The 13,802-nt window shown below is 43.8% G+C and overlaps 1 protein-coding gene across 1 annotated transcript; it reads left to right on the top strand.

The window, feature by feature from the left end:
- The first annotated feature begins 8,556 nt into the window (after positions 1-8,556).
- On the top strand, positions 8,557-13,731 carry rbm42 (RNA binding motif protein 42). The gene is given in 16 exon segments (XM_034228606.1): positions 8,557-8,938; positions 9,179-9,235; positions 9,950-10,079; positions 10,273-10,339; positions 10,913-10,975; positions 11,135-11,473; positions 11,476-11,549; positions 11,551-11,592; positions 11,714-11,734; positions 11,736-11,782; positions 11,784-11,835; positions 11,837-11,851; positions 12,200-12,317; positions 12,789-12,886; positions 13,329-13,425; positions 13,510-13,731. Coding segments are annotated over 15 exon segments (1,332 nt in total). The 5' UTR covers positions 8,557-8,938; position 9,179; the 3' UTR covers positions 13,623-13,731.
- Positions 13,732-13,802: the final 71 nt, after the last annotated feature.

Below are 13,802 nucleotides of genomic sequence, written 5' to 3'. Positions count from 1 at the left end.
AGTCACTCTTCAGTGCTGCAAGCTGTGCCTTTTGTTTCGACTTCATCTTGACCGGTGGCCTACTGAACAGTGGCAACTTGTTCTTTGGAAGTGTTTGTGTGACAGATGTTGTACACTGTTCTAGCCTCTCTTTCACAAACGTGGTGTACTGCTCCTCACCAAGGGTCTCAATCCTTCTCACAGTTTCAGCCACTTTGATGTCCATGATGTCCCTTGTGTCAATGAACTAGTAATCTTGGCTGTGTTCTAGGAATGGATTTCCCATCTCTTCCAGCACTGTCACAAGTGCTTTAACTTCCTTCAGAAATGCTGCTTGTACGCCAGGTTGCTGGTCGTGATGACGGTGCCCAGTGTCACTAGCACTATGCTGTTGCTCAAACTCTGTAGTGATCCTGGAAATTTCTGGCCCTGCTACCATCCAGCGTCTAAGTGCTCCTGGATTGCCAGTCAGTCCAATAGCCCCACCAGAACCTTTCACCATTGCATTGTTCTGCTCATGGCACTGGTCGAGTGACATGGCTGTCATGTATGAAGGAATTTGCTGTTCCGGAACTTGCAATGTCAGCCTGTACCAGGGTGTTCGTCCAGCCACTGTCTTCCAGCCATTCTCCCAGCAACTTCAACATGGCCATCTCAATGTGTAGACCACCGAACATGATCACAAAGTGATCCTCTCCATAACGTGGGCTGGCCAGGTCCACTGGACTTCCTTAGCAAGAGCATACAGTGAGTCAGCTGCAAGGACAGGAATCTGACCAGGGTTCACGTGCTGAACTGCTGCCTTGACGATGTCCATGGAGTGACGTATCATTGCCACTGAGTGTGCATTGTCAAGAAACAGAGGCAATAGTGGTGGTTATTGCTGCAGGTGGGATGACAGCTTGGTGCGCATCAGCGTGGTAGGCAGACCACGATATCCAGCCATCCATGGTAGAACTTTTCAACAGCTGTCTTGAATTTGCTGAGGCCATGCATACATATCTTCTTTTGGCAGCTGCAGCAGTCAGGAGGTTGGGAGGTCTCACAGGACCTTGTACAGCCGGCGCACTGAGACCTTTGTCTTTAGGGCTGCTGGTGGCACAAATTGGTGTAGGCTGATGGCAGAGGTGTCACCTGACTTGGTGGAAGAGCCACCCTGACCAATCACTAGGACACCACGATCAGCTCCACCATGTGTGGTGTGACGGAGTGCTGCATAAGTGAGATTCCGGTGCCATGGAAGGAATCTTTGGCTGTTGCAGAACTTGGATTGTGGTCGATGTTGTCCACAGCTCCTGTTGTGAACAGTCCATGACGTAGCTTTAGTGGGCACACTACATCTTCCACCCTAAAGCTCTGGCAGACACCATTGGCAATGTCTGATGTGAGTTGCAACAGCCTGTCATAGGAAACACACAATCCCAGATTGAACAGTGTGTCAACCAGCCTTCTACTTCGTGTTACTGCATGGATCTTGAGGGACAGATAGAGTGGGAGTGGAGTTTCTTGGCTGCGGCTATGACGTGCTGAGCTTGGTGAATCCACGTTTCGTGCGTGCTTCACACTGTTGAACACCATTAATTGGGAGATTGTTAGGGCAGGTTTTGTGGTGGCTGTGTGGACCAGCTGAGTTTGATGCTTGATGTTTGCCCCATCGAGTATCATGTTGACTAGAGCCAAGAGGGATGGTGGCACAGCCTCCTGCTGACAGTTTGCCTTGAATGACCCATCAAAGGAGAAAACCTGACTCAAACATCTCTTTGCGCACCACCTGTGCTGCTCGCATTAAGTGCATGCATCATTGTCATGATGACATGCCATCATGAGGGCTGGTCCAATGTCCTTCTCAAAACTCAGAAGTGTGTCTCTTCCCTGTGAATGTGCTCTCAGATGAGGAAGCGCAGAAAAGCAGTCGGTTTTTCAGTCTGGTGGTGTGAATTTGTTTCTCTACAGTCAGACCAAGTTGCTCCAGTCTGATCTTGTACAGCTGAGCGATGTCTGTCAGTTTAAAGACAGGAGCACTGTCCCTCATCACTCTTCATGTCTTCCAAGTATGCCACTAGCTCAGCAAAGGCTATACCATGCAGGCAAGAATCATCTCCTTCATTGCATTTGGGTGCAGCCTGCCTGGCTCTGTTGTACAGTGAATGCAGACAGTGGTGATGGTACTTGGCCTCAATGGCAATCATGTCTCCTGCTGCAAGCTTGGCCAACAGAGCAGTGTCCTCAAGTTCAAGGGCACACTTCCGCACATTTGTGTCAATGTTGTAGGTTGATGAATTCTGTCTGCAGAACCAGCAGGCTCATTGCAGAAGAAACAAGTAGGCTCTGTGGACTGTGGATGGCTGTGAGCAGATCGTGTGTGCACAGTAGAGGTACTTTGTTGTTGTCCTGTAGTTAATTCTCTCGGACTTTGTTCGTCAAATGCCTTTTTGTTGAATTTTAGCCGACATTTCTTGTGCCACTCCAGCCCTGTGTGCCTTCAGAGTGTATTCTATGCCATTCACGTCATCCAATCGCTCCAGGTTGAGGTCCATTGGCATGTGCTGAAGGGTGTGGAATCGGAGAATGTCTTCTGCCAGGGATGCATAGCCATCGATCAATGGGCTGTTTCGTTGATCTGAATGGACACTGTAAAGATTCATCTGTAACTACTTGACAGAGGACACAATGTTCCAGTTAGTGCTGGGGGGTGGCTTGGATTGCTTGGATGTAGAGGGCTGGGTCGGGTCTAACAGGATGTGACGCTTCGACATGGTTACGACAAAATCACCACTGCAGGAGAGAGGATTCTGAAACACAAATAACACAATATTAGTACCATACCACATTACATCTAGGGTATTTTCTTAACCTCCCGTTGTCCTCGGGTCAATTAACCCGCCACTGTGTTAACAGCAGAGAAAAAATCCCCTAAATTATATTTTGTGTCTTGAAAATTTGAACTTAAAATTTGATGACTATTCCTAGATTGGTCAGTTCTGCCCGTCAAAGAAGGACTGTAAATCACATACCGTGTGCTGCAGGTGGAATAAATATATCTGCAAAGGCTGTGCACTGCATACTGCCCTACATGTGCTACTTAGTTGGACTGAGTTATGTTGTTTGGTTCACATGTTCACATTTTTGTTTTGTATATTTTATTACATTATTTACTGGCCAAAAAAAACCTTGTTGACTGGCCAAAAAAAAACCCTAACTTATTGGGTAAAAAAAAAAATGCATTCAAAACTTCTGCTACTTTCTTAGGCTATTATATGGAAATACTATACAAATATTGCTTACCACCAAACAGTATAAAATAATACAATTGACAGTGTCATAGAAACGAGTGGTGGTCTCCTGAATAATGTTGTTCTTTTCTTTCTGCCATGTGAAGGAGGGAAACCTCAGGTATTCACAGAATTTGTGTCAATTAAAGTCATTTCTTCAGGCAAAATAGAATTGATGTTTAACATTTAATTATAGCTGCTTTATATTGGGGTTTTAGTGAAGGTGGGGGTAATTTTGACCCGGAGGGACATGGGTGTATACAGAACATGAGGACATCACAATGGTTAAAGGTAGGGTAGGTAAGTTTGAGAAACCGTCTCGAGATCGCTAGATTTTGAAAATACACAACCGGAGAAAAATCTGGCCACTATCCTTATAGCAGCCCCTTAAGGCACGAGATAAGTTTGTGCACAGATGGAAGGCTGACAGACAGGTAGGCCATCCAGTTATTTTAGCCGGAGGCCGGCAAAGCACCTTGAATTGCCTGGTGCTGAAAGGTGCTATATAAATAAACTTGCCTTGCCTTGCCTTGCCTAAAAATGATTGGTGGTGCTTTTTACAGCACTACGGCTTCCACAGATGACATTTTTTTATGGATTTTTTTGTCAAAGCACTTCAGATATTCATATGCTATCGGGATGTTAAGAGCATTCCATGGAATATAACAAAAAGTGTATCTCGAGCCGGTTTCTCAAACTTACCTACCCCACCTTTAAGTGAGGTGGGAATAACCACGACAATTAGCTAAGCTAGCATTGGCATACTTATGGCCGGATGACTACTTTGTAATAGTAGCCTAGCTACAGTACATAGCCAACTGATGTGAGATAGATAACTAGTTAACTTAGCTAACTCATAACTTCATTATCCATCCATCCATCCATCTTCTCCCGCTTATCCGTGGTCGGGTCGCGGGGGTAGCAGTTCCAGCAGAGAGCCCCAAACTTTCTTTTCCCTGGCGACATCAACCAGCTCGGACTGGGGGATCCCAAGGCGCTCCCAGGCCAGCGAAGAGATATAATCCCTCCACCTGGTCCTAGGTCTACCCCTTGGTCTCTTCCCAGCTGGACGTGCCTGGAACACCTACCCCCTAGGGAGGCGGCCCCAGGGTGGCAGTCCCTAACTAGGTGCCCGAAACCACCTCAACTGGCTCCTTTCGACGCGAAGGAGGAGCGGCTCAACGCTCCGAGTCCCCTCCCTGATGACCGAACTTCTCACCTTATCCCTAAGGGAGACACCAGCCACCCTGCGGAGAAAACCCATCTCGGCCGCTTGTATCCGCGATCTCGTTCTTTCGGTCATGACCCATCCCTTCATGACCATAGGTGAGGGTAGGACGAAAAATGGCCCGGTAGACAGAGAGCTTTGCCTTCTGGCTCAGCTCCCTTTTCGTCACAACGGTGCGGTAAAGCGACTGCAGTACCGCTCCCACGCTGCTCCGCTTCTCCGATTCCGGCCCATCTCACGCTCCATTGTTCCCCTCACTCGAGAACAAGACCCCGAGATACTTGAACTCCTTCACTTGGGGTAAGGACTCATTCCCTACTTGAAGTGGACAGTCTCATCAGTCCACTTCATTATCATATCATTGTATTGTAAATGTTTACAAAATAAAACACATATACTATACCTTTCACCTGAATTCAAAATGATTGAGTATGATGACTGGTTTTTGCTGATGCCTGCTGGTTGGGACTGCAGTATGCTGCTTGGGTGTCAGGAAGCGTTACTATGCAGCCGCATAGCAACGGGTGGGTGGGGCCAACCGCTGCCCACCCAATCAACCACTGGATGTTCATTTACAAATTCCAACTGATTGACAGCTTATTTTTTGGTAAATGTCTACCTTGTCCTTGTCCAATTCAATTGAAAATGACACCTTAAATTATTTTCTACATCGTTTGGTCCCAAAATTAAAAAAGACGTGGACATTAAACACGCGGACTGGCGGCCATCTTGGATTTGACTGTTACTTTGATGTCATGTATCTAGCTGATGATAAATTGATATCACACACACAAAATAATTTGCAATTTTGCAAATTTCAACTGATTGACAGCTTATTTTTGGTCAATTTCTACCTTTATCTTCACCTAAATGCATTTTCTGGCAACCTCAAAAGTATCACCAAATGATTGGGCATCCCTAATTTAATTGGATATGACACCTTAAATGTTTTTCTACAATGTTTGGTTCCAAAATTAAGCGTGTTTGAACATTTGACCCGAGAGTCTGGCGGCCATCTTGGATTTGACCTCTCACGGTCCTCACCATGGATGTATAATAAGAAGGTCCTCACAGGTCAAATCTGACTTCCCTCCACATCTGAAAATAAACCTTATGGTATGCACTAACTATGCTAGAAATGTCATGCTTTTCTCATAAAATGCACAATTGTTATATGAGAGCTTATCCGCTGTACTACAATGTTTATCATCATGAAATGAACATCTATATATTTTATACCATACTTGCACTGCTTACCGTTTTCATACTTTACATATCTTAGCATATTCATACACACTGTTAATACTGTTCATACTGCTGGCTACTGTGTATATCTAGTGTATTCATATCCCTCACTGTTTATTCATCATTCAATTCAATCTATATTTTATTCTGTAGATTGTGTACATTACTTTTCACTTTACTGCTTTTTGCACTCCTGGTTAGAAGCTAAATTGCATTTCGTTGTCTCAGTACCTGTAATCTGTGCAATAACAATAAAGTTGAATCTAATCTTGAGCAGGAACAAATTTATTTACTTAGTACATATCTGACATTAACAATTAAACACATTTGTGCATTCTTTATGGATGCAAACCGAGTCAAGCCGACTCGGAGAGGAGAAACACCTCTGGAGATCAGAAGAGAGAAATGTGCTCTGTCATAGGCCTACTGGGTCAGGCTACAAGGAAGTGGAGAGGAAAATATCACAAACAGAATACTACTGCTGGGAATATACAAAGTTCCAGGGGCGTGGGGTTGGCTGGACAAGTAAGGAGAGAACGAGGGCATATGTTGCCAAAGCAAGCCCATTTAGCCGTGTTCCCCCATGGCTTTTCCCAGATGCTAACATAGATGTGAGTATCATAGAAAGGAAAAAAGAGTGGCAAATAAATGAAGTGAGAATTAAAATGAGTATGTACCTGAACAAAAAGTATTACAATTACCTACACATTTATACAGATGGATCTAAGAAGCAAGAATGCGTGGGGATAGGCGTGTATATACCAGAATTCAAAATATCAATCTCAAAACGAGTGTCAAATAACTTATCAGTTTATACAGCAGAAATACTAGCAGCAATTATTGGGCTACAATGGGTTGAAGAGGTCTGATAGGGCTGTGATATGCACAGACTCACTATCTGCTTTGGAAAGCATACAGTCCACAATAACTGTAGAGAAGATGTAATCATTGAACTTAACCATTGGTTATTGAGACTTCAGAGGAGGGGAATAGATGTGCAGTTATGCTGGGTGCCTGCACATGAGGGGGTTCAAGGGAATGAGCATGCTGATAAGTTAGCAAAAGATGTGTTACAGAAGGAAATAGCAATACCAGTTTTACTTGGAAAAGGAGAAGGAAAAGCAATAATTCAGAAGAAGGGTATGGAAATATGGCAGAAAATGTGGGAGGAAGATCAGAAAGGGAGGAGATACCACAAGTTACAGAAATCAATCATAATAAAGGTCTATACCAGGGGTGGGGAACCTTTTTCCTCTCAAGGGCCATTTCAATTTTTTCAACATCCTCCGAGGGCCGTACAAATGATTGACCTCTGCTTAAAAAACTAAAATCACTGCCCATTCATTTCGTCTTTCTTTCATGGTGTGCAAAGAAAAAGCAACCTCTTAATCCAGATATTTTACCATGATTCGCGTATGCATGCACGTGCACGGTTGTGGCATGACCACCAAAACAGAAAGATATGGACACAAGATATGTGCAAATGTGTTTAGTTTTATATCCATGTGGACATGATTTAAGTGGTGGGGACCTAACCTCCTCTAGGGGGGTCCGGGGAAGTTTTTTTTTTAAACGTCGAAATTAAAAGCATCAATCTGGTGCACTTTGAGAGCAACATTAAGAGATCTATGGATACATCTCTCAACACCCATATGAAACAGAACTGTAAGCAGATTTATTTTTCTTTATGGATATTTTACAAATCACTCCCCTTTTAAACTGTATTCTTGTTTATTAATAACAACTTTTTTTTACTGTCATATAGTATTTTATACCTGTTTACTTTATTCTCGTATTTGTTTATAACTATAATGATCATATAAAGATGTGCCTTTACCTCACTGGTTGTAGAAAAAGCTTCTTATATTCGTTAGCATAGCTAGCTAACCAGATGCTAATAACAACAAAGTTATTGACTGTATGATCAGTATGACAGATGAACAGATCGCCACTGGGTTTTCAACTAAAGACAGAGCCACGCAAAAACTGCATGTGTACGGCTCCTATATGGGTTCTGCAATTTTTGAAGTGCCGGAGCCGCGTTCTGGTGATCCGGCAGAACTGCACCCCTGTCAGACGAGACATATACCACGTGGTGACACGTTAGGCTCGTGTTGTGTTCAAGGACCCTGACCGTGGCCAGGATAAACAGGCACTCGCCTGTTTAATTCTTTTGCGGTCTAGATTTCTTAATTTTTTTTCTTTTTTGCGTGTGTTTATAAATTACCTCCAGGGCCGTATCCAATTGTCTCGCGGGCCGTATGCGGCCCGGGGGCCGGAGGTTCCCCACCCCTGGTCTATACAGACAGGAGGAGATCACCATCACTAGACTCAGACTGGATCATACAGGATTAAACGGCACAATGTTTATAATGGGAAAAAGCGAAGTTGAAGAATGCAGGGGGTGTGGAGTGAAAGAAAATGTGGAACACATCATATAACACTGCAACATGTTCAAAACAGAGAGGGTCAGAGAGGCAGGACGGGAGTGGAGCCTGATGGGGACACTGGGAACTGAAGGTGAGGGAGTAAGAGCTACCAGGAAGGCCATTATTAAGTATTTGAGTGAAACAGGATTGATTGGAAGAATTTAAAACAATGTAAACATAGTGGTATAATTCCACGAAGAAGAAGAAGAAGAAGAAGAAGAAGAAGAAGAAGAAGAAGAAGAAGAAGAAGAAGAAGAAGAAGAAGAAGAAGAAGAAGAAGAAGAAGAATAAGAAGAAGAAGAAGAAGAAGAAGAAGAAGAAGAAGAAGAAGAAGAAGAAGAAGAAGAAGAAGAAGAAGAAGAAGAAGAAGAAGAAGAAGAAGAATTCCCCCTCCAGAACAGTAGGTGGCAGTGATGCATCTAATCGTTAGGGGCAAACCGCCAATAAACCTTAAAGAAGAAGCAGAAGAAGAAGAAGAAGAACGAGAAGAAGAAGAAGAAGCAGAGCAGCTACTGCAGACTTATTTTTATATTTAAATATGTTTTCCCCTTCTTGTTCAGTAGGTTTACTATCAGCCCTAGTACAATTGACCACCCAGTGCTAAGCCCTACCATTAGCGGTGTGCTGGTTGATACAGCAGAGCTAGCTCCACTGCTAACTTAGCTTAGCTTCTTCTGGTGTGTTGCTAACTCCACTTAGCTTAGTTAAACAACCTTAAAAGTGTGTTAAGTAAGCTTAGTCTGCAAGAGGTAACAGTTCACATCAAACGCGTCTACATTATAGAGGTGTGTATTAGTAAATACGTTCCTAAAGTGATCATTGATATTGATATAATGATTCACAGTGCAAACTAATACTGTTCCTTTTCTAAGTGCGTTACAATCTATAAGGTCGCTTTCTGTTTATGTGGGTTTATTAACAATAATGGGGTGTTTGGCAGTGATCATATTTGATCTATGTATTCAGCGGTTACAGTATTGACTGAGACTTTATTTGGCTGCTTTCTGTTTGTTTCCGTCTCACAGCATGGCGCTCAAGTCGGGAGAGGAGCGTCTGAAAGAGATGGAGGCTGAGATGGCTCTGTGAGTACCACCGTTTCAAAGATCCCTTCTCCAAAAACACATACGTTTAATACTAGTTCTACCTAGCACACTAGCAATTATATTCTAGGTGAACATCAGGTGGTCCTAACACCCAGATGATAAGCCTTCTCCGGCTCACACCCCAAGTGTGTATCTGTTGTACTGATGATGTTTTGGTGACGTCAGATGTTCCAGTTGATAGCATTAGGTCACTTTGGAAAATCAATGACAGGATGAAATGATCACATATTCTAATAAATGCATTGGAGGGGGTCACTCTGGGGCAGATTGCAGATAGGATGTATCCTTCATCAAGCATATGTTGTATGTATAAAACAATTAGTAACACTGACGCTTCGATGCCAGGTTTTAACCCAACAAAGTCTTTAATAGGTCTATGATCATTTTGATGATGCCAAATCAGTGCTAATAGGATACATTCATTGGTCTGTAAGTCAATCAAAAAGGAATTAATTGCTAACAATCTTGATAATTTAACCAAATGTGTGTTTAGCCTCTAGCATTAGTAGTATTTTCTGCAGTTTGACTATGGCTCCACTTCACTTGGCTTTTCTTTGACTGCAATTCTATTTTTGCTCTTGTGTTGTTTTTTAAAATATGTTACTTCCACCCAGAAGGGAATGAACTAGTAGCGCACCCTATAAAAGACTGTGAATGTTCTCACCAATGTTAACACTGTCTGTCTCGCTGTAGTTTTGAGCAGGAGGTCCTCGGTGGTCCGGTGGCAGTATCGGGGAGCCCCCCTGTGATGGGGGAGGGAATACCTGTAGCTCTCTCTGTCCCAGTAATGCGAGCCATTATTGGCACCAACACCTACAGTCAGGTTTGTACTTTTCTAATATCATTCATTCTGAGTAGTAATGTCCTATCTACCCTGCTCACTGTAAGGTGACAGATCTATGGAAACAAAAATGCTTTTTCCTCTCTCTGAAAAAAGAGCCACTAATCGAGGCAATGTCTTGAGATTATTATTCTATTATTTTGTCTACTGACCCTCCCCCTCTTCACTCTCTCAGGTCCAGCAGACATTAGATGCCAGAGCTGCTACTTTTGTTGGTCCTCCCCCGGTGTTTGCCGGTCCAGGTGAACATAAACTCTCCGCATTCCTTAACTAGGCTTTTGCATTAGCATACAATGTAGGAAGTACTCTGCTCATTATCATTTAAAGTTAGGGGTGTGCCAAAGAGTGCAATTAACCTAACAATCTAATATCGTTTTTCCCCCAAATCATAATAAATATGAAAGAGGCCGTCTGAAACGCCTCTATTAGACTCCGTTGTATAATTCTCTAACATAGTGACATCACTATGTAACACTTGTGCTTTTATTGGCTAGCACTTCAAAACATTGTTAGTGCTATGCTAAGGGATGGAACATCTCTAAGTGGTTGACCAATCACAGCAGAGCCGGCCAGCTAACCAATCAGAGCAGACTGGGCTCTGGTTTCAGACAGAGGGTGAAAAGAGGTGCTGCAGCACAGGCAGTATATGAGAACAATAAAGAGCTTTTGAACATTAAAGCAGGAGACATGTAGCAGTAGAGGCACTACATACAAATATCAACCTGAGAATTTGTGTAATATGTCCTCTTTAAAATGTAAACATTTGCTATTTCCTATGTTTGTTCATCACTCACTGTGTCTCCTGTCTGTCCCAGTCCCTCCGATGCGTCCTCCCATGCTGAGACCGGCCTTTGTCCCTCATATCCTGCATAGACCTGGTAAGATTGGCAGTTTTCAGGAGAATTGTTCCAAGTAATTTTTTGGGGATAATCAATAAATCAGACCTACATGGAAATGCTTTCTTTCATGGAAGCTCTCTTTGGGTTTGTGATGTTGTTGACAAAAGAATCAACCTCTGCTTCTACCTGTGTTGACAGTTGGTCAGAGGATGCCGATGATGCGCGGCCCTCCAATGGCACCTCCTATGCCCCGGCCTCCTCCTCCCTCCTCCCATGATGATGCCTCCTTCCATGCAGGGCCCATCACCTCAGGGCGCTCCTCAGCCCCTCCAACACATGGCTGCCCCCCCCCTCAGGTCTCAACTCTTCCTATAAACCCAAATGGACACTGTGCTGTTTCTCTCGGTCAACACCATTGCTTATTGTTTTCCACATGGGGTGAAATTGTAAATCTTGCGTCTGCTCCTTCTCTCTCTCTCTCAGGTCCGAGAATATGGTCTCCATGGGGGTCAGCTCCGCCCATAAGACAGGGACCCCCCGCCCCCCATCAAACCCACCACAATCAATTATCCAGGCGGCACCGACCGTGTACTCTGCTCCACCCACCCCGCTGCACAGAAAGGATTGATGTCAGAGCTCAGAGACAGGCCAGAATGGTATTTGCTTTTTGATTCATATCTTACAAATAATTCTACATTTGTTATGCCTTGGTTGTCTGTTTGTTGGGGTTGTGTGTGTTACTGTGTTGTAAAGAAGGCATTTCCTGCTGGGCTTCAGGAGGAGCTGGCAGCGCGGGTTTGCAGAGCAGCAGGCAGCAGTGATGGCAGCCGGTCTACTGGACAAGAAGGACCGTGAAGACAAGCAGCACGGTTATCGGACCCAGCATGCCTGAGCCCGAAGCCCCCCCACACTGAGGTACAAACAGTCCTCTGTGTACCGTATCACCTGATAAATCCTATTACCCTAGTTACATTAGGACAGTCTGAAATTCTTCTCTGCCTGCTTCACTGAAATGATCAGATATTTAACTCTGTTACATTTAACTTTAAGGCTGATCTGTAGTATGATATAGCAGGCTACATTACTCCCCCCCCTCCCCTCCCTCCCTTCTCTGTATGATTGCTGCTGGTGAAGCTATTTAAACTGTGTGTGTGTGTGTGTGTGTGTGTGTGTGTGTGTGTGTGTGTGTGTGTGTGTGTGTGTGGTGTGTGGTGTGTGTGTGTGTGTGTGTGTGTGTGTGTGTGGTGTGTGTGTGTGTGTCAGCCTGTAGAAAGTGCTACAGAGGACAAGAAGCGAGGGAAGTCGGAGAAGGTGAAGAAGTGTATCCGTACGGCAGCAGGAACCAGCTGGGAGGACGCCAGTCTGCTGGACTGGGAATCAGGTACAAAACATCAGTATAAATATAAAGATAGAGACAAATCTCTAAGCGGTTGACCAATCACAACAGAGCCTGCCAGGTAACCAATCAGAGCAGACTGGGCTCTGGTTTCAGACAGAGGGTGAAAAGAGGAGCTACAGCACAGGCAGTAAGAGAAAACACAATACATTTACCAACTAGACATGTTAGATGCTGAATTAACCAGGATGAGTATCTTTCTGAAGTTAGCAGCACGTTCTGAGCAGAAGAGCTTTTCTGAGGCTGCCGTGTGCATCTACTGCAGCTTTGTAGTCCCTCTTTATGTATTTGCATTTTGTAATAAACTATAACATTTTCAAAATGAATATCTACTAGGGTTTTCTGTCACTGTTTCCAATGCTTATATTTGGTTGGTTATCACAATTCTTTGTTTTGATTGGCTGCTGCAGGATGAGGCTAACGTGTGTGTAATCTTGTTTTCTCAATTGTTTGCAGATGATTTCCGTATATTTTGCGGTGATCTTGGCAATGAGGTGAATGATGACATATTGGCCAGAGCCTTCAGCAGATACCCGTCTTTCCTCAAAGCGAAGGTGGGCCGTTTCTTTTATTTACATCCTGTTATCACTCTAAGGCACCAATTACTTAAAAAATAACGTCCTTTCCTATCAGGGCATTTTACTCACCAGCCCCATGAATTGATGCGAATACAACGTGTATTATTTAAGCTTATCGGAGACATTCTGAACATGACAACATTTGATCAGGCAGGTAAATGTTGTTACTGCAAAACAAATAATTGAGTAATGCAGGAGGCAAAATCAGGATATATATGTGAGAGACAGATAATGAACCCAGATACATTGAAGTTTGACATCAATCTAAGTTAAATAGCTTTTTCCTGAGCTTTCCCAGTTTGCAGACTTCCTTAGCAAATGGCCTTTGCTCACTGAGCCGTTAACAGAGTAGATGATGTGTCTGTTTCTCAGCTCTGTGTATGTAGTGGACACAAATAATCAGAATGATTGTCCTCAGGTGGTGAGAGACAAACGAACAGGCAAGACTAAAGGCTACGGCTTCGTCAGCTTCAAAGATCCCAACGACTACGTCAGAGCCATGAGAGAGATGAACGGTCAGTCCTTTCATTCACGTCTTTGAGGATCCAGTGGGGGAATTCAAGTCGTACTAAATTCTTCCTCTGCTCTGTGATTTCTAGGGAAGTACGTCGGCAGTCGTCCCATCAAACTGAGGAAGAGCATGTGGAGGGACCGCAACATGGAAACGGTACGCAAGAAGCAGAAAGAGAAGAAGAAGCTGGGCCTCCGGTAGAGACTGTGTGCTGCTCAGTGTACAAGTATGACATTGTAAATGCTTTCACTCTTTTTTTTCATTAAATAAAACCATTTCTTAGTTCTTGATATGGTCACTTTCAATTTTACTGGCTGTGTTACTCATTGAAGTCCTGTAGGAGTTGCTGTATTTACATCATCTTGCGACATGAGGTGAGAG

This window comes from Gymnodraco acuticeps, unplaced genomic scaffold, assembly GCF_902827175.1.
Source record: "Gymnodraco acuticeps unplaced genomic scaffold, fGymAcu1.1, whole genome shotgun sequence".
In the NCBI taxonomy this organism is placed as follows: Eukaryota; Metazoa; Chordata; class Actinopteri; order Perciformes; family Bathydraconidae; genus Gymnodraco; species Gymnodraco acuticeps.
The sequence above is the reverse complement of the archived record's forward strand: the minus strand, read 5'-3'. Positions and strand labels throughout refer to the sequence as shown.